At 33.6% G+C, this 25,039-nt stretch overlaps 3 protein-coding genes across 3 annotated transcripts; all 3 read right to left on the bottom strand.

Moving 5' to 3' along the window:
* Positions 1-761: 761 nt before the first annotated feature.
* Positions 762-4,381, bottom strand: LOC133783662 (protein SIEVE ELEMENT OCCLUSION B-like). Its single transcript, XM_062223310.1, has 8 exons — positions 4,071-4,381; positions 3,839-3,937; positions 3,358-3,621; positions 3,171-3,316; positions 2,966-3,063; positions 2,434-2,576; positions 1,757-2,197; positions 762-1,641 (listed from the first exon to the last, which is right to left on the bottom strand). Exons 1-8 carry the CDS (start codon positions 4,326-4,328, stop codon positions 1,033-1,035), a joined length of 2,058 nt encoding a protein of 685 aa, XP_062079294.1. The 5' UTR covers positions 4,329-4,381; the 3' UTR covers positions 762-1,032.
* A 4,095-nt stretch (positions 4,382-8,476) lies between these two features.
* LOC133781452 (ankyrin repeat-containing protein At5g02620-like) lies at positions 8,477-11,402 on the bottom strand. The gene is made up of 4 exons (XM_062220435.1): positions 11,344-11,402; positions 10,362-10,956; positions 9,481-10,061; positions 8,477-9,380 (listed from the first exon to the last, which is right to left on the bottom strand). Exons 2-4 carry the CDS (start codon positions 10,933-10,935, stop codon positions 8,658-8,660), a joined length of 1,878 nt encoding a protein of 625 aa, XP_062076419.1. The 5' UTR covers positions 10,936-10,956; positions 11,344-11,402; the 3' UTR covers positions 8,477-8,657.
* Positions 11,403-22,483: 11,081 nt separating this feature from the next.
* On the bottom strand, positions 22,484-22,926 carry LOC133783703 (uncharacterized). The gene is made up of 2 exons (XM_062223350.1): positions 22,827-22,926; positions 22,484-22,732 (listed from the first exon to the last, which is right to left on the bottom strand). The coding sequence occupies exons 1-2, from the start codon at positions 22,920-22,922 to the stop codon at positions 22,484-22,486; spliced, it is 345 nt and encodes a 114-aa protein (XP_062079334.1). The 5' UTR covers positions 22,923-22,926.
* Positions 22,927-25,039: the final 2,113 nt, after the last annotated feature.

Raw genomic sequence — 25,039 nt, 5'->3', positions numbered from 1 at the left:
TGCTGTAAAGATTTCATTCATATCATAATAGATGATCATTTGTAGATCGATCTAAATCCTAAGTAATTATGAACTCATTTTTTTGTTCATTGGATATTTTGATTCATTTGTTAAGGTCTCTTGACATAATGAAACTAGTGACTTTTGTTTTAGAGATTCAATATTATGAATTACTCGAAACATAATTTTACAAAAATAAAATTCATGCATTTATTTAATAGGTAAGATATATGTTTGTATGAATATTTATTATATTATTCCTTTTTCGTTTAAAATCATCCTAGTTATTTTTCCAGAAAAAAGAAATCATCTTAGCTTTTGGTATGGTGTTTTTAATTAGGGCATATTTGGAAACAACTGTGTAATTACTATGGTAGTATATACATATTTGAGTAATACACTCTATTTTGAAATACAATGTGTGTTCGGATGTCAAATGGTAATTACTTATAAAATTCTATTGGCATGTTTAGCAAAACATTTAGAAATTACACATAAAATTAATATTATGTAATAAATATTATTTAAAATTGATAGTTATAATTAGCAATTACACAGTTTAATTACACTCAATTCTTATGGGGCTATAAGAATTGGAGAGTCCAAATGAGAGCCCTCAATTACCTTAAATTACATAATTACCATATATTGAGGAATTACTCTGAATTACATCAAATTCCATCCGAGAGGAGGTGGCTTTCCAAAGACATACTTTTAGTAACATTTGCTTAACTTTAACACAGTATTCACCGCAAATCTGATTGTACCAAAAATACATCATTCATAACACAAAGATTTACGAGTAGCTGAGGCATCAAATTATTACTAACGTAATAAAAATGCCCTTATTGGACATACACAAAACACACACGCTTCCACGACCGAAATACGTACTAATTCTGAGGACATGAGCTAGCAGATTACTTACCATATACGTAAGCAATCTTTATACATAAGCTAGCCCTTTATTTAATCTTATTACGACTCAGAAGTACGTACATTAGATATAATAGTACAAACATACATAACATATTAGTGAAATGCATTCAAAGGAGGATCCACATGGCAGCACTTGTAACTGGTGAACATCTCCAAGGTGCGAGAGCAGCCTGGGTCTGGGCATTGGATTTCAAGGTTCTTTCCCCCGTGAGTGGGGATATAAAAGTGGCAGCAAGTGGGTTCAGTAGTCCCCGAAAGTGTCTCATAATAGCCCTTCAAACTCTTCTCGAACCCATTCTTCTGAATATTCTCCTTCCACTTTCCAAACTCTTCCAACACTTTACACATCGTCGGAATATAGCCAATGGTCACCAACGAGGGTCCTTTGCTAAACAACGCCCAGCCATCTTTGTAGTTGAACGACAACAATTTTGCGATATCTTTAGCCCCAAAGTAGTCATCTTTTTCGGGAGCCTTTTGATCAACTTCCACGGAAGTTCTTGAGCCGAGCAAACTCTCTACATTAGACCAGAATTTCGTAAGCATGGTGAGATCTTCCCTGCTTTCGATTGTCTTCTTCTCCACACAAAACAACTCGATATTAATCTTCTGATCTTTAATGATGGCCTCTGATTTCTCTTTGAACTGTTTGGTCCATTCCTCTTTTCCTCCGTAGAAGAAAATATACTTGTTCCCCTTGAGCTGTACCAGTGAAGTCAGTAAATATCATTAACAATCTAATATCTTATCACCAATTTTTTTTTTGAAACATTATAAGTAAATTTGATCATGCAGTGTAAGAAAAGTTATATATTACCCAGGTGCAAATAGAAGCGTCCAAATTTCCGAACAATCTATCAATCCATCTAAATTCTCTTATTATGGGAATATCAACTTCAAAGAATTTTGGATCACCGCGGATCAAATCGAGTTTTTTGCGTTTTATCAACTTCCCATCGTTTAACGCCACAACCAACCCCTCGCCAGTAAATTCCCAATGTTCCCTGATGTATTTTAGCCCTGCAATCGGTTTAAAGAAATTCAAGATGTACCATGGCATCTTTGACCTTTGACACTCAAAATTTTTCTTTTGTTTCTCATTCCATGACTCTACAATGGGAATCCACACTATTGTGTATCGGGTGTGTTTCTTTAGTTCTTCATGAACATGTTTGAGGAATACAATATCTTCATAAGAGACGTCGACGCCTGAAATGAAAAGGTACACAAACTTCTCCTTCAACACATCAAGATTCACCTGTTTTAAAAATAACATAGCTAGGTTAGTATATATTAGGTAAACTAAACACATATCTATTTTAGTAATTATATTCAATGTCATTTTTTTTATTTTTGTTTTCCCTAAAAATACTAAATATTCAGTACAAATTAATTGTTATTACTATAATTTTAGCAATCTAGTATATATTTAATGATAGAGTTTATTGACAATAACATATTAGCATTATAGTCACACGTTTTCATGTAACATACCAATTCATTTGTAGATCCAACCATAAGTGGCTGGTATTTTGTATAATCCTCGATTTGAAAGAATATAATGGCCTTGAAAATCTCCATGATTTCTGTTGGAGTACTAAAGATTTTCGCGATCCAATTGTACGCCGTCAACTCATCTGCAGTTGTAAAGTAAAAAAAGTCTTATAGCTAAACAATGATATAAGTTAATAGTGATATAATCTAAGGGAATTTTATAGTGGAGTGCTACCTTTCCCTTTACTAGCTAGTAAATGTGTCTCTCGTGAAAAAATTATAATTCTATATTTTTATTACATTGCATCTATAACAATCATCACATCAATTTTTTGAAAATTAGAATAATTTATGATGTAACTCACTCACAGTTGAACACTGATTGTGATAGATTAGTGTTAGGGATATACTCAATTTATACATAAAAATATATAGTGAGATATTTTGTGTGCCTTGTGTTGTGTCCTAGTAAATTACTCTTAAAGAAAAGTGGGTAATATTATATTCTTAGAAATGTATTAGGGATCTGAACTTTTTTGTTTTTCGCACTCAAGGCGCCATCGTTCGACGGCCGCAAGAACGGAATAAATCTTTTGGTCATATGGCCTTAAATCATGACGCTTCTCCGGCCTGCAAACATATGCAACAATTACTGACAAAAATAATATTATTATTAAACCAATAATCTTATCTTCTTGGTCAATTATTCGCTATATATATGACGATCGAGGACTTACTCATCACTGATGAGAATACTGAACTTGGTAGCACAGGCTGCAATAGTCATAATAGTCCAGTAGACATAAGCAGGCATGATATTGAAGAAATTTTCCAACTTTGGAATATCAAAGCCGTAATGCTTGGAGAGCGTCTCAAACTCGTCGAAGATGGCAATAACATCCATGATGATCCTGATCATGGAGTTGAGTTTTTTATGGCCCGCTGTTGCTTTTTGAGTTCTAGGGGCTGCTTGATGAGGACTGGCACTCTTCTAAGGATGGCCAATTGACTTGCCAATGCTTGGTTCGACTGGTAAAGCTTCGCCAATAGCCAAAACTCTCCTATCTCCATGGCGAAAGCTGTTAGGGTTAGCACTGCTTTTGTTTCCCATGTATACTCTGACAGCTTATTCAGGATAGAGAGAGTTGTTTTGTGTGCTATTTTCTCTCCTGGAGCCTTGCATGAAAGCTGATACATACATATATACATACACATATAACTTACATATATTTGTAAGATAATACTTTTTTTTATATCATTTTGTAAAATCTTTATATACTCAATATTCTATCAACAAAACTATACTCTTCTAAATACATTAAAAAAATATATATCTATTTGTAAATATTATTATTAAAATATTAATCAATAACTATATAGCAATACTTAGTTATAACTATTATACCTCGCTGCCAATTTCCTTGAGCTTGCACAAGGGAATACTCAAGTTAGGATCTATAACTATTATAGCCTCTTTGTTTTCCGGGGTAACTTGGCTTCGTCCCTGTACGCAATCGACATCACAAGCAATATTTTTATTACGTGACTATATAAATATATATATATATATATATATTTATATGAAATTGATTGTGATTTAATTACAGCAAATTGGATTATTGAAGAATAGTTTATACCTGTAGAACATCATCACTGGTTCGGATAGCATGATCAAGAATGTTTTTGACGATGACGAAAAGAGAGTCCTCGTCGAAAGTTTTTGGAGTGTGGACATGAGTGGAGTAGACGAGGTCAGTGATCTTCTTGTCGGACATGTTGAAGAGATCAATGGGCTCACCCTCCTCGGTCGCCAGATGCTGCTCATGCAAAAGAGTATTGGAATAGACCATCTGCTCCACTTTGGAGTGAAGGACACCAAAGGAAATATTGCTCATCTTGGTGATGGAGTTGATATTTGCTTAAGATTATATTATAAGAAAAGGCTTCACCGAATGTGTTGGATGTTGGCAAACCACACAAATATATAGACCTATTTATAGCCACTCTTGATCTCTCACTACCCTTTGTGTTTGGACCCACATGTTAATTATATTGCAGTTTTCATAAGGACAAAAGTCATGCCTCTATCAAAGAATTATGCAATTATATATTTGAAATGAATAATGTGGATAATTATATATATTTAAGTTATATATATACAATGATGCATGCTCATTGTTATATTTAGGACAAATATAGTATTCCCTTGAATTGTGACACCTATAGACTCTTGTCCCTTGAATTTTTTCGCTTGGATGAAATAGCTCGAACTTACCCGTAAGGGCGTTATAATGGTGTATATTATAGTTATAGCTAGGCATCTCACAAATTTTTAGGTTATTTCGAATAATTTACGATGCAAAAAAGGACATCAAAATAATATGTTTCACGAATGTATAAACCAGACTTCAAAATAATCTGTTTTCGTGTTTTATATAATGATGTACAGAGTACTTATTTAGAATACCTTCCACAAATTTTTGAAAAATTCTATGTAATTTACAATAACAAAAATAAGAAACAAATTGTTTTGAAGATATTTTATAATGAAATAAATTATTTTGAAGTTTATTTGTGGTAACGTAAATTATTTAGTATATTCCAAAAAATAGTGAGAGTTCTTAAGTAATTATTATGTACAACAACATATAAAAATAATTGAATTATAATTTTTTTTAGTTGCGAAGAAGAGACCCACGCCATGTGAAGTGTGCACCAACATCCCAACCTAATATCTACAAAATATAAGAATGGCAATAATAATAATAATAATAATAATCATCCTTGATCCGTACAATTGGCATCCCTACTAATGATATAATTACAATTTTGTCTTTATCGTATTTTGTTGGAGCAAGAAGAAATTGAATGTTAATTATGTTTGGGCTGATTAAATGATGTAATTAATGCTTTAATTCCAAGATGGGAAACGTAGTCCAATTTACCCCAATGCATGTGGGTTAAGTTCCCATTTGGCATTAATGGCTCCATTGACACGTACTGAGGTGTCACAATGTGATTGGATGATGGAGAAAGTTGTCCTTTCAATGTTTAAATAACTTTTCAATGACACACCTTGATCTGCCAGCTAGCATGAATATAAATGAGTCCATTACCTTGGTTAAAATTATGGAGAAATGGTAAGGTTACTATACTCGACATATTAATTCACTATATATATACATATGCGTAGATGTAGCAGTTTTAATGTCCATTACCTTAATTTTATAATGAATTTAACCTTATTAGATATATGAAATATTACAAAACAATAATGGCAATAATTATAATGGTTTAATTAAAGTTAAAGCTAGTTGGGTACGTAAGCAACGTGAGCTCATGGTGCGTATGTATGTATATATGGTGTGAACAAATTGAAGGAAAATGTATAAACGTGTTACATGCATGCATGCATGCCCACAAGAAATTGTTGCCTTGATTCCACCTATGCAACGTACATGCATCTAAATATTTATCTAATAATGAGGGACCAAGGAGTCATAATATTTGTAGGCCACACAACATTACTATTTTATTCAGAATTTATCTAATAATAAATTAATGAGTTTTATTTTACTTAAATATAAAATGCTTTATATATATACAATTCTATCGTTATTTTACAAATGATTATAATTATTTTTAATAATAAATTATTTAGATCTTGCATGATACACATTCTTCATTGTAGTTTATTAATGACGTTGGGTTGTGACGTTGGATCACAAATCTCTTATCCATATATGCACCAACATATAAATATACACATAATTTTATTTTAATAAGATAAATAGATAGGTCATAGACTTATTTAATTTCCATGCTAGCAGGGCCTGCTACAAGAAAAAAATCAGGAGAGACGAAGACTGTAGTAACATCAACATTTATGATAATATTATGAGAAGTTATTTAAAATTAAAATGACATCTTTCTTCATTATCCAGTTAAGTTGACACGTACCTATCCCATGCAAAACACATATTCACTAGGAGACAAAACCCCATTAAATATATAAGAATTAATAACTCCTCTAAATTTCTGATCGTGGTGTTCTAAGCATGTATAATATAATAAACCAAAGTAACAATTTTATATAATTAATTGATTATACTTGGCTATTACTGTTTATACAAAGAGTAATGATACGTGCACACAAATTACATACAAATTACACACAAATATTACACATATTTATGTGATAAATGACTTCAACTAATCATCTTTATTTATGAAGAGTCTCACTAAGTAAAAGTAATTTGTCACGTAGTATATTTGTGTAATTTATTTGTTTGGACACATTATTATTGTTATATAAATATCATAAAATTTCATTGTTGACGCCGTTTTTCGTCAACTTAGAAAAGAAGAGCAATTAAATAAAAATATACTAGAAAAAAATGAAAGATGTAGACAGAATCTTTTACGTGGTTCAGCAGTTAAAATCTGCCTAGTCTACGAGTCTATATTATTAACTATTTGGAATCCCCTGGAAGCTTTCAAGAAGCAATTGTCCAGAGTTTTCTCTCCAAATCTCAATATTTCGGTCATTTACAAATGAATTATCCCACTCTATTTATAGAGGGGTTTTCTAAATTGCTTCCCACATATTTCCGGAAGATATTCTATAACTCAAATAAAATAATGCCACTAAATGCATTAGTTACTATGTAGCGGTAATATCCCATAAAATGTGGGATTTAATAACAAATTACATCAGATCCCTTAAACATAAGGAATTTATAACAATTAATACATTCACACACAGCTGATGAGCTTCGACACTAGATCCATGTGCCTTCAAGACCATTTTCCTATTACGAGCTCGTGATCTTTATTCGCCTATGCTCCCAACAAGCAACCATTGACAAAGCCATCCCCTTCGAGCATACATCTCTCGAGCTCAAACCATCTTGCCTGAGGGCAGGAAATGAATCAAAAAGTTTATATAAGTGTTGAACCATTGCTACTGTGAGTTGCGAGCCTAACTCGTTAGCTCGGAGCACCTTCGAGGTTACATAATACTAGAGCTCAAGAGTTGGTCACATATAGCGAAACTGTCTCTGACTTGTGAATCACATGACTATGCTTATTTTGAGCTTACGCCTTACGAGCCTGAATTTCGAGATTAAGATTCTCATTCTCGAAATCTAGATGTAATATTTTGCCCCCTCAATAATATCAGTTCGAATCCCATGCGAATGAAACTTTTGAACTGCCTATTTCGAAAACCGAGCCGCTTAATATACTCAAGTGTGGACACGCGTCAATCATGGGTTGCTCAATCAGAGTATTCGAGTGCTTTTTTACCACACCCACGTCTATTTGCCTGCCAACTTTATGTCGCCATCGCCACGTTTGTACCCAACCGTCTAATCAGATACCGAATCTGACAAATGGCCTAGATCAATTCGACATTTGACATTCCCTGGGGCTTATAAATATGCTTGTATCATCTTCTTCATCCCATTTTCACGTCTTGAATTTTCAAAGAAAAAAGAAGGAAAACCAGAACTAACAGTCTGTTCTGTTCTGGCATGCTTTCCAAACCACGGAGGCGAAATATCCTTGGCATCTTCATTTCTGTGAGAGCTTCACTGACACCACTCCTTCAGTCATCGATCTCACTGTACCCGCAGACGTTTGTGTGTAAGTTCTCATTTTCACCCTTGCTCTGTTATTTACGTGTTTTTACATGCTTTTTCTGCAGTATGAGTGTATTCAATAGCTTGTTGCCTTAGCAATGTAGTTTAGATGATATTAGATAAACTTTGGACCCAAAATTCTTTTAAATCATGGATTTTAAACCCAGATATAGTGCGAAAAATGCAGATGTAAGTTTTCTTTCTTTTTAGAATCTGATTTTGATCAATGTTTTTCTGAAGTAAAATCACAAATAAATTCACAAAACTATAACAACTCAAAACAAAAGTATAATCATCTCCTCTGACAACTATATTGTTATATTTAATTTTTTGTTGATCAAAATTAAATTTAAGTGTCTATTTGAACTATTTTACGAAACATAAATAGGTGCAAAATAATATAATCCAAAAAAATAGTGGTAAAATGGTGGGTTTTACATCTAGTTTATTACAATATTTTATTTTTATATATCATATATATATATATATATAATAAGATCAAAGCTTTTAATCTTGATAGTAGTACTGCTTAATATGTGGTAATAGGTATAATGGTACTACACGGACGCCCTAGTCTACCTCTTACTTCCTTCCCGTTATTAGAAGACGTAAAAAGTAAAAATACAAATGTATAATAAAGTAGGCCACAGGTATCACGAAGGCAGAGGACGCAATTACCCAGGGAGAAGTCTTGGTATCCAACAATGTGGATTTTGTAGACATCGCATAAGCCAATACCGTTGAAGCAATAGACGCGACATTTAGATTAATGGCCATGACCGAGAAGGTTGGTCGACAGAACCGCTTTTGATAGAGTGCCAATTTAAAGTTGAAGAAGATTGAGGCAGCTGAGAAACCGAAAGCCAGTGAGTTAAAGACCATGAAAAGTTTGAACGACGCATTGTCTTTTAAGATGGCCATGCCAGCATCGTTGTATCCACCTGGAATTTGGACACCGGCAGCGAATGTGATGCTTGCCACGATTGTCGCCACAAGTAAGTTGACGTTCGCTATGTCATTGCCTAGTTTAAGCTCAAACGCAAGTATCTGTGTGGATGATTCTTGTGCTATGTCCTTGGGGAGTAATTTGTTCTCACCATTGTCTTGTTTAAGCTCGCGTGTAAGTGTCTCGTTGGATGATTCTTGTGCTATGTCCTTGCTGGGGAGTAATTTGTTCTCACCATTGTCTTGTTTAAGCTCGCGTGTAAGTGTCTCGTTGGATGATTCTTTTGGATGTACACTTTCCAAGCTCCGTGAACAGAAACTGAACACTTTCATTAACAATAATATAGACTGACCCAAGATCTGCAAGAATGTATATATATTAAACTATACTTAGTCTCTTATACTTTGAAAAGGAAGGATATGTAATCGTTGGATAATAAGTAGAAGATATAAATCTTACGGGGTCGTAGTTATCATACAAAATATCATTGGCCGTCATCCCCTTATTATTAACAGCGTATTTGTCTAGTACTCCACCGTAAACCTTATCAAAGTATAAAAGTATTGTTACCATCGCATAATTTCGACTTAAGATGGCAAGATGTAAGCAAGTATTTCCATCTTTGTCTTTCCAATTTATAACATCCTGACATTCATCCCAAAATAATATATTCGATGCAAAAAATAAAGTGTTTTTACTCTCCGCCGTAACATGTAGAACAGTTCGGTCGTTGTTGTCCAATAATTGGAACATCTTGCGACTATGTATTCCTAAACGATTTGTGGTTAATGCACATGCTGCTCGAAAAGAACCGTTCCTGGCCGAAATGTGAAGAGGGGACATGCCTTCATTGTCTTGGATACAACAAAGGGGTGAGCCGCCTGGCGACATAAATCTATACACCAAACTTATCTCGTTCAAGTGTACCGCATAGTGAAGAGGAGTCCATCCATGCTTATCTTTTTCTTGTAAAATATCATCACCATATTTTTGAAAAACCGCCTCCATCACATCCGTATCTATATCTATATCTGGCTTTCCTGAAAATAAAATATTTATATATGTTTAAAACATAATACCTGATGTATTCAAAAATATATATATATATATTTTTTTTATGTTTTTAACTTTTTTACTGTCATTGATTTTTTTTTTCAAAAATAATACCTGATGTATTCAAAAAAAAGATTTTCGTAGAAGTCAACTAATTGCATAATAACAAGTTTTTTTAAAAAAAAATCAAAATATATTTAACAAAAACTAAATAACAATTAGATATCATACAACAGAACAACTATATATATATAAACTTAAACAACTGAAAAACAAACAAGATGTACCTTTGATTTTCTGTGTTATTCGACCATTGTTACGGATTACAACTGCATGCATAACATTCAAACCATTCCTTCCTGACCAACTTCTATTCTGAGATAATCCTTCTCCATGGACATAATGAACTTTACTTAAAATGAAAATAGCAATATCATCAAGTTCTCTATCGATAGCCAAGAACAATGGCGATTCTCCATCTTTATTATTCGAATAAACTAAATTTGAATCTTTGTCAATTAAAAGCTTAACAATTTCCAACTTATTCATCGTCACAGCTTCATGTAACGCCGTACTTTCCTTCTTATTTGTCTTTGCTAGTAGATCGGAACTGTTTCCTGCTTCAAAATCAACCACCTCATTAAGAAGGAATTTAACCACCTCTAAATGCCCTAACCTTGCAGCAACATGCAGGGGCGTATCACCATTTTTGTTGCTCTCAACCGCATTTAAACATTCATTTTCTTTTAAGAGCTTGACTATGTTGCCTTTATGTCCGGACTTTACCGCATCGTGAAGCTTAAAGATGCACAGCTCATGATCAAGACTACATTTATTAACTTCTGTAGAAATGGACGCCATGTAGTGTTCTTTTATTTAAATCTTCATTAGCAAAAGAATTACCCATAATTAATCTTCAACAAAAAAGCAAGCATAACAGTTATCTATATAAATATATATATATATATATGTATAAATCCAACGGGACGACAATTAAAATGGTTGATAAAACAATTCTGTTCATAACCAGCAAATTCATTTACAATTTCCTCTTTGGCCTTCTCATGAACAAAGACAACAAATTGGTTTAGGTAAGCTAAAAACAACTTAGATATCAATGTGTGCAATTGAAAATATATAGTGTAAAACAGTCATTACAAACTACATAATATAGGATAGTCAAAAGAAATCAAAAGTCATCTGCTCATGAAATAATATTATTGAATAATGAATAAATGATAAGGTAAGCAGATAAGCCAACTCCCTAACCTTTATATGAAAACACTCCAAAGTTATCGAAGAGAAGATCGATGGAGAGTGAGTACACATCTGCAAAGTGAGATATATATATATATATCAATTACTAAATATTATTTTTTAATAACAAGTTCTTTTTTGTGGTGACCAAAAATATCTCATAAGTTTTTACTAAAGTGTACTCTTTTTTTTTTTTTTTTTGAGGGACCTTATTTGAGCACTCATTTTCAAGTTAGCTGGCTACCGATCACTGCTAGCTACCACATTGATTAGAAAAATCAACTCATACATTTATTACACTGTCAAATATTTATTTTAAATTGGTATTACATCCTACTCAACCCAATCACATTATTACATAGTGGCTCATTATTATCGTATAATAAAAACTGCGTCATGACCAGTTTACTCCATTCCATCACTTCTTGTTTTTAAGATACATGAAACTAGACCAGAATGGCGTACCAAGAACCTTCACTATGAAAACGCCATCTACTTCGGTTTATATTAAGATGGAAAGACTTTGGTTATGGCCGACAACTGAAATCGTTCCAAGTAAGTTCAGTAGAAACCGAAGTAGAAATCTATTTGTCTAAAAAAATCCTGAAATTTTGAATTAATAAAAATTAAAGAAAAACATTGTTTATAGTTATTTTAAAAATATATATAATATGATTTAAAATGATAATTTTTTTAAAATTAATATTATGTACTATATATTATTATAATGATATTTTATAATATTTAAATTTATATTAATATAAGTATTAAATATTTAGTTTTGTATTAAATATTATTATAATAATAATATTTTATAACATTTCAATTTATATTAATATAATTATTAAATATTTTCTCTTATATTGTATAGTATTATAATAATAATATTTTATAACATTTGAATTTTAGTCTATGGGACCCCAAGTAATAATGGCCATTATAATAAGTGTATTATGTGTTATGATATGTCTTTACGTTATTATGAAATTTATGTGTATGACTATGTGTTAGATTTTCCTTGCTGGGCATTAGGCTCATTCCTTTCTGTTTTATGTGCAGGAAAATAGCTTTAAGAGGCGGTAAGATTCGTAGACGCTTAGAGGATGTGTATCGATGGTGAATGGAGACAAGGGGCTGAGCGTTATTCGATTCGATGATGTAGTCTTGTTTATGTTTTTTTATGGTTTTAAATGTATTTTCCGCATTTTCTATGTAACTCTTTTTACTTTAAGTTGTTTTTGTTTTAAAGACAATGGGTACCCATATCCTACTTATTTTGTGAAAGTAACATTTGTTTCTACAAGTTTATAATAAATTATGGTATTTTCGCAAATATATGTTTTAGTAAGAATATGTATGTATAGTTCGATAATGGTCCAAGAGTCTAGATTAGTGGGTCATTACATCAAGGAACACTTATTTTTCCATTTAGGGGCCAAAAAAAATATTGTATAAAAAATTAGGGGAAAATAATACCTACTTAGTCATTTAGGGGGGCAAAATAATACTGTCAAAAGTTAGGGTAAAATCATACAACTAACAAAAGTTGGGCGACAAAAATTAACAAAAATAGTTACATACCGAGACCTAGGAATATAGGTACCCAAAAAAAATAAAACTTGAACTATATCTGTAAAGACTCATATTTTTTTTATTAATAAAATAGTATTTTTTTTAAAAATAAGGTGGGACCCGCCGAGTAAAGGGTCAAAAGACCCTATTTTTTTTCTCTTCTCTCTCTCCCCGGCGTTCTCTTCTCTTTCTTCTCATTTCCTTCTTTTTTTTTTCTTTCTTTTTCTTCTCTCGGTGAGCCACGGCAAGAGCACTAGACCAACCACCGCTGGCCACCATTTTCTGACATGCGACACCTCTGCAGCTCCCCTGACCAGCGACGACAACAACCCCAAAATTTGGTGGTCATCGGAGTTAAGACGCACCTGGAGGGAAGCTCCGAAGTTTTGCTATCGAAACTTTGAACGTATTTTCAAGCCAACTCCGACTACCACTTGACGAGTGGTTCGCACCGTTGGAATCAGCGTCGCGAGAGGAACATCGTCCACTAAGTCATTTCGGTCAACTCGCCGTTTTTCTCCAGCAAGATTTTGAGTATCTCCGCCTATTTGGAAGCATTTTTCGGCGACACTGGAGATCATTTGGGCGAAGGAGCTGTATGTACTCATCGAGAGGATCATTCGATATATGTTATGCATATATTCGTTGACATTTCCGATACACCGCTCACTGCCACCACAACTACAACTTTACACCGCTTGGGTGAGGTTACGAAACTTGAAATTTTAAATATAGTCATATTATATGTCGTTGGACACGATTTTGAATAAGGAATGCAATGATAATAATCGTTTTCTCATTTGATGCACATAGAAAAACGTGATATTTTAATTGGATTAATCACACTAGGATCATCGTTAAACTCAAGAGCGTCTCTTTGGACAGAGGATGACAATTTTAAAGAGGTAGGGACTCAACTTGGTTCTTGGACTTGTTTTATATGTAATAGAATAACATTAGACATATTCCAAATGTTTGATTTATAAAATGTTTGAATAATTGAAAACTTAATCTGCATGATTTCTGATCTGTTCTGAGGGCATTGAGTGCCAAATATATTTTTGTATACTTATCTATACAGGTTATGATTTTTTGGTTTTATTCACATGTAGCCGTTATGCTGTCCAATTTTCTAAAATAAATGGAATATGTTCTTTTGTTATTCTAGTTACCTGCATGTGGTTATACTGATGAGAACCTTAATGATCATAATATGTGCATTTTGTAGTTTCACGACCTAGTCTTTGTGTCATCATAGGTAGATCAGGTGTCCACTCATCTGTAGGTGTAAAGACCTAGTATCTGTATACATGAAGTGTTCTGAGCCTCCCCCCTTGTAGTGGTTATCAGGTCCGGCTACCCGGTTTAGGATGTCAGTTTTTCTATGGTGGGTAACGGGAACTAGGGATCTAGTGGATGGTGTGATGTGCACTTGTAGCTAGGCTCTTATGATTATTTGAGTTCTTTCTATTTTTGGTTTATACATGATGATGTATGTTTTGTTTTCAAAACTAGCCATGCAGGGGTTTTATTAAACTTCTTGGGTCATATGGTATTAGTTGTTTTCCTACTGGGCTTTATAAGCTCATCCCCTATATCTCTCCCATTCCAGGAACCCTGTGATGCGAATGTGGAATGTGAATTAGTGATGGAGCCAATGTGATTTAGCCTAATTTTGTTTAGTGTCATAGTCCTATCATTTGAACCTTATTTATGTATTTGATTTGGAACCTGTTAATGTTAGTTTTTAGTTCTTGCTTTTTGTTGTAAAAAATTATGCATCTTGTTATGTCTAGGTTACGATCTGTCTTATCTCAATATTATGAAGGGTTAACATTGCTCTGATACCAATTTGAAAGTGGATTTGCTACTGTAATGACTATTTCAAATTTCTTATTGAAATCAAAGAACCTTACACACAATGAACATAAGCATTAAACGAACATGAATAAATTATAATGCTTCTAGAAGATTTATTATAGATCTGAAATTATTCAAACAAAGTTTACAAAATCTCCCTACAAACAAAAGTACAGAATATTGATTGAATGCACAATCCAATCAATCTACATACATCAATCAGTAATCAAACAAAATCTAGGGCAAAACTTCGACGGAGTACATTCTTTGAACTCCCTTCAAAGACTTGACTGAAATCCCTTCAGTTGATGTCTGTACCAAGCTTTTGCTTCTCCTCTTCAAAAACCCCAAATAGATCACCATCTTCTTCTTCAACCTCTTGTTAGTCCCTGCATCACAAAGATAAGTTCAAGAAACAAGATCTAGGGTTTTTCTCACAGAGTTAGTTCATTCTTTTTTGCACAATGTTTTATAAATAGAAAGGACAAAACCAAGTGACAACAGCCTGTCACGTGTGGACTGCTGGTTGGAAAAGATCATTGTTATTTTAACTAACAACTAACCTATCAGAACAATGTTAGCCCTTCATAATATTGAGATAAGACAAATCGTAACCTAGACATAACAAGATGCATAATTTTTGACAACAAAAAGCAAGAACTAAAAACTAACATTAACATTCCCCCCATTTGACAAAAATTATGATCAGTGCAGAAACTGAGTCAGTAAATCAAACACAAGAAAAGTAGCCAAAACAAAGATTACACGACCAACATTTCAAACACAACCATAACTTTCAAAATCTTACAACCAACAGTACCCAAAAGTCTAACCATAAAAACTAAACATAAAAACATTAGACATCTCCCCCTCAGTGATCATAATTGCAGCTACTGTCACTGAGACAAAGGCCTATCTGGAGACTCCCCCTGCACAGATGAGCCAGGAGCAAGACACTCCTCCTAAGGCGAAGCACGAATTTGAGCCAACTGAGCCAAAACCCTCCTCTCAAATTGCAACGAGCGCTGCCTATCCTTTTTGTAAGTAGCCACAAAATCATTAAAACTTGCACGAAACTGATGCAGATAATCAAATAGCATAAATCGCCATCCAGAGGTTGGAAAACCAGGAAGCACATTTTCAGAGGCTGGGTCAGGTGAAGGTAAAACCTGAGGAATTTAAGACTACGAAGATTTTTGTCAATGTTAGGAACAGATAAAAAGACTTCTTGAGCAGTAAACTCAGGAGAAATAGACAGAGCCAGACAATGAAGTAGACAAGGAAATGGTAAAAATGACCTAGTGTCACGAGCAACAGCCTTTGCGGGCTCGAGGGTTGGATAGGCGGACTTGGATTGGGACCCCTATGGGGTGGCTCATTTGCTGGTTGATCAGGCTGCGAGGCAGGTGCAGCCTGATTCCTAGCAAATTAAAAAATGTTGTTTAACTTCCAAGTACAAGAACTTACCATAAAAAGACCAAAACTAAGCTTAATCCACTTCTTTGGCTTTGATTTCACTTGGATCTCCTTAGAGTTTCTTTAAACCAGCGAAAAAATGGTTTTTGGTTTTCTTTTCTCTCTGTTTTTCAGAGTCTTGGTCGTCCAAGATCCAATCTTTTTCATGTTCTCCTGTTGCTGCAATTAAAGCTTCAACATCATTGCAAGCTTTTCCAATATTTGCTGAATCTGTATGTTCAGATTTTCCCTCGTTGATGGATATAGCGTTTTCATAGACGGAACTCCTGCCCTTTTGTTTTCTAAGCCAAAGATAACAGTCTCTCTTCATGTGACCAAGCTTGCCACAATGAAAACACGCCCTTGAATTGTTTGGACCTCTGGAACCAGATCTACTTCTGCTCTTGATGTGCCTTTTACCATGATAGCCATTTGAGTTTTTGTGTGGTGATCGACCCCTTGCGTAGTTGCTTTCTCCAAGGTTTGGTGAAGAAGATTTTTCTGTTTTTAACTCTAAATCCTTTGATTGCAATGCTGAAATTACTTCTTCTAAAGTAATTGATGTACGCCCATACTTGATAGCACTTTTGACCTCCTTAAACGATTCAGGCAAAGAATTTAAAATGATAATTGTTTGGTTTTCATCACTTAAAGCTTCTCCTTCTCCTGAGTTAGCCAAATCAATGTTCATCCTTAGGAACTCATCCAAATTCTGCTCCAAACTCTTACTACTACTCATCTTAAATCCAAAGATTCTTTCCTTAAGAAAGATTTTGTTGGTGAGAGTCTTTTGCTGAAATAACTCATCTAGTTTCTTCCAAATCTTGGATGGAGTGTCTTCTTTATCAACCATTCGAATGATGGAGTCCGACAAATGAAAATTCATAATCCCAATGGATGATTCGAGCATTTCTTCTTTTTTATCTTTTGTAGTACCTTCATTCCATGAAATGGGATCTTCAAGAACACGCAATAACTTTTGAGAAGCCAACATTCCTTTAATCTTCCTTCTCCAAATTCTAAAATCTCCATTACCATCAAACCTCTCTATTTCAAGCTTCATATTACTCATATTGTTGCAATAACTCCAATCCAAGAGACTTTGAACAGATTCTTGAACTTTCGAACTCGATTCTTGGACTTCTTTCTTGACTGAAACTTTTTCAATGTCACTTTCTGATGAAGAACTTGATTCAGCCAGTTCTTCCCTTCTTTATCACCTTTGATCTTGAAGCTGAACTTTGCCAATCAACCTGGCTCTGATACCACTGTTAGGGAATTCACCTTCCTCACACCAGCTTCATCTACAAACACAAAATCAACAAACCAATAGACACAATATGCAACGCCTCCTCAGATTGGCCAGCTCTTCATGCAACGCCTCCAGAGTACCTTTTAGCGTCGCGTCATCACTTTCTTCTTCCTCAAAGTCCAAATACGGCTCATCTTCAGCCACGCTTGCAGGAGGAGAGGGAGGAGGCGGGTTTGATGGTGCAGCGGCGGCAGCCTGTCCAGTTTTCCTTGTAGTTTTCGCCATTGGTTTTTTCAATGATGATATATCAAGCTCTCAATGAAAGCACTAGAATGTTGACCTTGATTTTGGTCAACTGACATGGAGTCAAAATATGCTTGATGTGGATGAATGAATTGAAAAGAACGTAATAGCGAAAAAAATAAGGACACGATGTTTTATAGTGGTTCGGCCCCAGGATCTGGTAATAACCTACGTCCACTTAGATTGTTATTGATGTGAGAATCAAAGGAGTGATCAAAGAACTAGGGTTCAATGAGTTTCACTAACCTCTGAAGAACAATACAATATCTCAGATGGAATGACTCTAGTCTCAAATAATTCAAAAGCCAAAAATCCCTTCCTTGAGCTATCTTTCTCTATTTATAGGCTCAAGGGGGATTACATGAATTAGTTACAGATATTCTTTCCTAAATAATCGGATACTCAGGAGATTGTGGGAGTCAATTTCGGGATTTACAAAGATCTTTATCGGAACATCATGTTGCAAGCGGAACCATCGACCAGACTGGTCGCAGGTAAGACTAGGCCGCCTACTGCTTATACTGTGCTTTCTGGTCGATATCCTAGCAGAGTTCCTCCAAGTGTCAGCCACATGTCCAGGAATCACTTGCCACGTCATCTATGCCCATTTTTTGGATAACACATAATTACCTATAAAACCAATACAAACAAACACAATAATCAAGCATAGATGAATCCATCATTATTAGGTTCTAGTCTTATAAAATTTTAAAAAAATTTGGCAGAGTATCCATTGTTTCTATAACATACCATAATTTCATAATTACCTATAAAACCAATACAAACAAACACAATAATCAAGCATAAATGAATCCATGATTATTAGGTTCTAGTCTTATAAATTTTTTAAAAAATTCGGCAGAGTATCCTCTATTTCTATAGCATACCGCAATTTCAAAATTTCATATAAAAATAACACAAACAAACACAATAATCAAGCATAAATGAATCCATCCTTATATCACCACAGCACGCAAATTTCCCAGAGCCTACTTCACTAATTTTCAAACATAACTTTCACTAAATCCAATATGCATAATTTAATTAGCCTTATCTTTATACATAAATCTTGTAGTAACATAAATAAAAATAAAAAATAACTAACATTCAATATTACTGTTCAATTCACCCGAAATGAACAACAAAATTCACCACTCAATCAACGATCCTACTAAAACATTACTTACATAATTAGTAAACTACATAATTAATTATCAAACCAATAAATAAAAAAATCAAACTAGTTAAAGAAACTAATGAACAACACTTTGATCATCTTCAAGCTATTTATTTTTTTCAAATATTTAAAAAGTAAATTTATTTATTGTCACAATTTCTATAATTCACTAATATACATATATATATACATTTATAATAAACTAAATTTTTATCACATTATTTAACCTAACAAAATAAATAAATAATTAGAAAAGTCAACAAAATATTAATAATATTAATTATAAAATTCGGAATAATAAAAAAAAAAACATAGAAAAATAAAAAATTATCATCAAAACCATATTTAAGTAATCCATACCTTTTTTGAAGGTCAAAAACACCTTGCAATGACAAGATTCCGGTCAAAATCCGGCAAGAAACACCAAGAAACCATGAGAGAAAAAACCCACTGCCAAATTTATTTTTTTTCTCTAAAAGACAAACAAAAAAATATTTTTGGACTAAATTTCGATTTATAATGAAGAAAAGTAGCAAAAAATAAAGAAAAAACAAAAAGAAAAGTTTGGAAAATGAAAATGAGTGTTGGCTCACGGTTGTTAATGGAGGTTTTAGAGTTTTTTTTGTACAGAGGAGAAGAGGGATATGACCGTTCGGATTGGGGGAGAAGGTTATATAACCATTTTACTTCGGTTTTTACTTAAAATCAGAAGTAAAAGAGGTTGAGGAAAATCTAGGTTGTGCACCTTTCACCTCGGTATTTACGTAAAAACCGAAATGGAAAGTGCACTTTCTAGTTCGGTTTTTATCTAAAAAACAAAGTAAAAAGTGCACAAGGGCCGCGTTTGGCTTGACTATTTTTTCACATTTTTATTATCTCTAAACATAAGTCATGGGCATGTGCAACCAAACATGACCCTCTTCACTTTGAATTTTTAACTTTGTTTTTTTAAAAAAACGAAGTAGTATGTAATTTTTTTCAAAGCGCCAATTTCAAAAGCGAAGTAAAAGAGTTTGAAAAAGTTTTTACTTCAGTTTTTTTGTATGCTCAGTATAAAAACCGAAGTAAAATCCTATAGTTCTAGTAGTGTTTGCTGAGAAAATTTCAATACTCTATAGGAGTATTTTAGTTGTATTGGCATATTTTTTGTTTTTGAGCTTTCGTTATTACTTCATTTTTTCTGGGTATTTTTAATTTTGTATGATGTTTGTAGTTAATGACTCAAGTGCGTAGCGTCGTTTCAGTGAAGCTTTACGTTAACCGATAAGATATCTTTTGTGCTAAATTCATTTGGCTTGTTAAGTTATATTTGAGAATTAAAGATTTCTAATCAACTTCTAATTTAGTTTATTTTACTATATTTTGGATTTTTTTAGTAGAATTTTGATATTTGGTATCTTAAGTTACTCATCATAACATGAAGGGACACGTTAATTAATAATATCTCATAATAATTATTAAATTAAAATATATAAAAACTAATATTGAATTACACCCACACTACAAAAAAGGAAAATTTGCGCCGGCAAAAACCATGGAGTTTTTGCCGACGCAATTTTGCGCCGGCAAAGAATCGCGTCGTATCTCCGTCGCTAGTTTCACTTTTCCGACGCAAATATAATGCGCCGGCAATGGCCTTTTTTGGCGACGAAAAATTACTCCAGTGAAAATATGGATGCGCCGGTAAAAAAATCTGTCACGATATTGTGGAAAACACTTTTAGCGGCGCAATAATGCGCCGGCAATAGTTTAATTTTTTAGTGGCGCATTTTTGCGCCGGTAAAAGTGTATATGTGAAGGTAAGATTGAAACTTTTTGCCGACGTAATTTTGCGCCGGTAAAAGTATTTTTAAAATAATAATTTTTATTAAATTATTAATATTATTTTCAATATATTAATATTAATTAATAATTTTCAATTTTAATATATTAATAATTATTTAATTTTTTAGTAATATTATTTAATTAGAAATAAAATTAAAATTAAAATTTTATAAATAAATAAATAAAAAATTACAACTATTAATATTTATTGTCTCCACCAAACATGAAAATATAAAAGTAATTTAGTAAAATAAATGTCTCATAAATTAAATTTTAAATAAATAGAAAAAAAGTTCTACAAATGAGTACTGGCCGCCTCATCATTCCCGCCCCCGTCAGCATCATCGTCCTCGTCCGAATCCTGGTCTGGTAAGTCAACAGTAAAACCAGGAGCCAATTGACCAACCTGCTTCAACAAAGCACTGAACAGGAGATCTTGACGCCATTGACGACTCTCAAGTTTAGTCGTATGCATCTTTAGGTTCTGATTTTCTAGCATAATGTCCCGATTTTGCTGCAAAATGGTGTCCACTTCAGGTGGCAATTGCCCAGACATTTGAGAAGTTGACGAAGATGCTGCCCTCTTTGCGCCAATTGCCTTCAACCTAGGCAACCCCCCAAACCCTTTCTTATAACGCGAGCGGGGTCCAAGGACATCCGTGACAATATCCATATCAGGCGGGAAATGACCGTCGACATTATCTCCGACACAAGAAGCAGCAGATGATGCAGGGGCCGTACTCTGTGATGCTCGACGTTCGGTCATCTCATTCTGCACAATAAAAAGCACGTATTTCGAATTCCATTATAACATTATTTGAAAACCTAACTTATAAATTTTTAATATAACAACATATAAAATATAACTTTATTATCTATCTGCCAACATCCTATCATTAATGACTGCAGACCAGTGATTGAAAAAGAATGTAATTAATTTTGTTCCCGTATCAGGGAGCAAGTGGGCTAAAGTAAATTTGGTCATGAAAATCCATATCTGAATGACAGTCATGAAGATGTTGTTGATATATACAGTAAGTGCAGTTAATTCCATTAATGGGGAATTTACGTCTCCAAACATATATATCAACTACATTTGCATGTCTCTCATTCAGATATGGATTTTCATGACCAAATTTACTTTAGCCCGCAAGCTCCCTGATACGGGGACAACTTTAGTTACATTCTTTTTTTATCTTAGTCCACAATCATTAATCATAAAAATATTGGCACATAGATTATAAAGATTTCATTGTTAAAAATTTAATTAATAATTAATAAATAATTACTAATTGACAACAACCAATTAATAATTAATATTTATTAATTATTTACTAAACTTTTTTAATTTTAAATGATCATAAATTAGTTAAGGTTATGCAACTTACATGTTTTGTCTCCGCTGCATCACTAATCCACTTATCCTTCTTCTTGTGCATGTGCTCGAATGTGTCGATCATGCTCGGGAGCTGGCCAGTAGATGGGTCCATCTAAAAAAGAAAATTATTTAAACATTGTGACATTTATAATATTTTCGTAAATGTAAGGATATAAGTTATTATAATTTACGTGATCATAAACATGGGCAACGATGGATTTGGAACCGTGTCCTCCTGGTATGGTCATTTTAGCTCGAGTTTCTTTATTTTTCTTCGATATACACTTCAAAAAGAAAGCAGTACTCATTAATCTAAATTGTAATTTTATAATTAAAAATTAATGTAAAATGTACGACATACCTGGTGAGAATCAGAAGCCCAAAAATCACACAGAATTGCCCAATCAGAAGAAGTGATCGACACAAAAGGTTTTGACTTCGCTCTCTCATTGTCCACCTCTCCTCCAACATCTACCCAGTGTTTCTTCATCGTGTGGCGCCAATCAGTCAGATGTTTTTGCATTTGTCTTACCATGGCATCGTTGATTACTGGATTGTCTTCTAGATAAATGAATTTTTCCTAAAATCACAATTAAAATTGGAATTTGTTAAAATATTATGAAGATAGACAAAATATTTAATAATGAGTTATTAAAGGTTTAAATAATGCTTACAGATAGTCTCTTTCGAATAACTTCGATATCAGCTGGTTTTACTTGTTCCCAAGCTAGTGTAGTTGGGGGTACGGTGCTACGCAAATAACGAGCCATGGAATTGTTGAACCACTTGTCGTACTTTTGAATAGCTTTTTCCAGTTTCTTTATCAAACTCTACTTTCAAATGAGTAACTTTTTTGATGGCCAGCTCCTTCTCGATATTGGCACCGTAATAAGCTCCCCTGCCTCTCTTGGAGCCACCACCTGTGTCATTACTTGTTTCGGCCATTCTACATTAAAATATTCATTAATTAACTAATTCAAATTATGTATGTCTGTTGTTTTTTGTTATAAAATTAACATTTATTCATTATGGTATTTCCAAACCTACCCTATTCCGACCTAGTGGATCCCTTGGAGATAGTAAGGAGTCATGTACTTCTCCTCAGTTTTTTAAAATGTTTCTCAAACATTTTAAAAAAATGAAGAGCAGTACATGAATACATTCTCTATCCCCAAGGCATCCACTAGGTGCATCACTATTGTGTTTTTCTTATTGAATTAACATTTTATTACTTATTGTCTTTCCCAACCTACCCTATTCCGACCTACTAGATCCCTTGGAGATAGTAAGCAGACATGTGCGACTACCCATTTTTTCAATATATTTCATCAAATATATTGAAAAAATGAGTACCAGTACATGAATACATTGACTATCCCCAAGGCATCCACTAGGTGCATCACCATTGTTTTTTGTTATTGAATTAACATTTTATTACTCATTGTCTTTCCTAACCTACCCTATTCCGACCTAATAGATCCCTTGGAGATAGTAAGCAGACATGTGCGACTACCCATTTTTTCAACATATTTCATCAAATATATTGAAAAAATGAGTACCGGTACATGAATACATTGACTATCCCCAAAGCATCCACTAGGTGCGTGTGTACCTATATCTGATACTATCATTAATTAATGATAATAAATAAAGTTTTCATTGAATTAAATAAAAAGTTACATACACTTGTTTAAATTACATATCACTGTCCTCATCATCACTAACTACAACATCATTACGAACATCACTATCACTGTCACTATCAACTAGAACATTATCGTCATCCTCATCGTCTTCATACTCGGCCAGCGTGTCGTCTTCAAATTCAACTTCATCATCGACAAAAAATTCATCTGAACCTTCGCCAACCAAATCATCAACGTTGTGCACTTCAGTGGCATTGACATCAACCCGATCATACTGAAGATTATCAAAAATTGGAAGTTCTACCCACAACTAAAATGAAGAAGAATTAACTTCTTGCAATATTGGTATATCATTTGTGGTCTCAGTATCATCAACATCGGAATTTGAGAAATCCCATACATTCCTCGGAATGTATTCATTAACGAGCCTCCAATCATCCCCATTTTTCACATCTCGAAGATAATACACCAACTTCGCTTGAGATGCGAGAACGAAAGGATCATCTTTATAACATTCTTCTTTCACATATACGCTCGTAAAATTGGATTCCACTTTAATTCTACTTGTATTGAACCATCTACACTTGAATAGGACAACACTGTAACCCATCAAGTAGGACAATTCAATTACTTCTTCCAAAACTCCATAGTAGTTCACTCCTTCCTCACTTGGCACCATTACACCGCAATTTTGTGTTTTAAGCTTCATATCACGACCACGAGTCACAAATTTCACACCATTCACTATCATCCCTGGATATGAATACACGGTGCCGCTTGATTTTTTTGCGAGAGCATACAATTCATTATTCACAGCAGTAGGTGTTGACTCATGCAAACCGTTCACCTATCAACATTAACATTGAAAGTTAGTTTTGGATTGACTAAGTGGGGTTTCAGAAAAGAATTGACTAATATACATATTCTTTCTTTGAACCACTGAGGAAAATTAGTTTCTTGTTGAACTTCAAGATTCGATCCCCCCCCCCCCCCCTCGTCTTCTTAATTCATCCATATGCTCACTACAAATGAACAAAAATAACTATGATTTTGGCATTTACTCGGTATATAAACCAAACATCATTATTGAAAAAATACTAGAAAACACACCTAAGGTACTCCTTAATTTCGGCACAATTGTTCAAGATATACCACTCAGCCTTTTGCTTTAACTGGGGATTGAGGAGCATACTTGATTTCTTACCAAATGGATGACCAACAGCCTTATAAATAGAATATTC

Source organism: Humulus lupulus, chromosome 6 (genome assembly GCF_963169125.1).
Source record: "Humulus lupulus chromosome 6, drHumLupu1.1, whole genome shotgun sequence".
Classification (NCBI taxonomy): Eukaryota; Viridiplantae; Streptophyta; class Magnoliopsida; order Rosales; family Cannabaceae; genus Humulus; species Humulus lupulus.
The sequence above is the reverse complement of the archived record's forward strand: the minus strand, read 5'-3'. Positions and strand labels throughout refer to the sequence as shown.

What these genes read in the sequence shown, in the direction of transcription:
- LOC133783662 (XM_062223310.1), bottom strand. Translation starts at nt 4,328, where the DNA reads ATGAGCAATATTTCCTTTGGTGTCCTTCACTCCAAAGTGGAGCAGATG. An exon ending in CCAGTGATGATGTTCTACAG is followed by an intron (nt 3,938 to 4,070) that starts GTATAAACTATT and finishes GATTGCGTACAG; the next exon opens with GGACGAAGCCAAGTTACCCC. An exon ending in AGCGGGCCATAAAAAACTCA is followed by an intron (nt 3,317 to 3,357) that starts ACTCCATGATCA and finishes ATTGCCATCTTC; the next exon opens with GACGAGTTTGAGACGCTCTC.
- LOC133781452 (XM_062220435.1), bottom strand. Translation starts at nt 10,935, where the DNA reads ATGGCGTCCATTTCTACAGAAGTTAATAAATGTAGTCTTGATCATGAG. An exon ending in AATAACACAGAAAATCAAAG is followed by an intron (nt 10,062 to 10,361) that starts GTACATCTTGTT and finishes TTTTATTTTCAG; the next exon opens with GAAAGCCAGATATAGATATA. An exon ending in TGTATGATAACTACGACCCC is followed by an intron (nt 9,381 to 9,480) that starts GTAAGATTTATA and finishes ACATTCTTGCAG; the next exon opens with ATCTTGGGTCAGTCTATATT.
- LOC133783703 (XM_062223350.1), bottom strand. Translation starts at nt 22,922, where the DNA reads ATGGCTCGTTATTTGCGTAGCACCGTACCCCCAACTACACTAGCTTGG. An exon ending in TTATTCGAAAGAGACTATCT is followed by an intron (nt 22,733 to 22,826) that starts GTAAGCATTATT and finishes TTGTGATTTTAG; the next exon opens with GAAAAATTCATTTATCTAGA.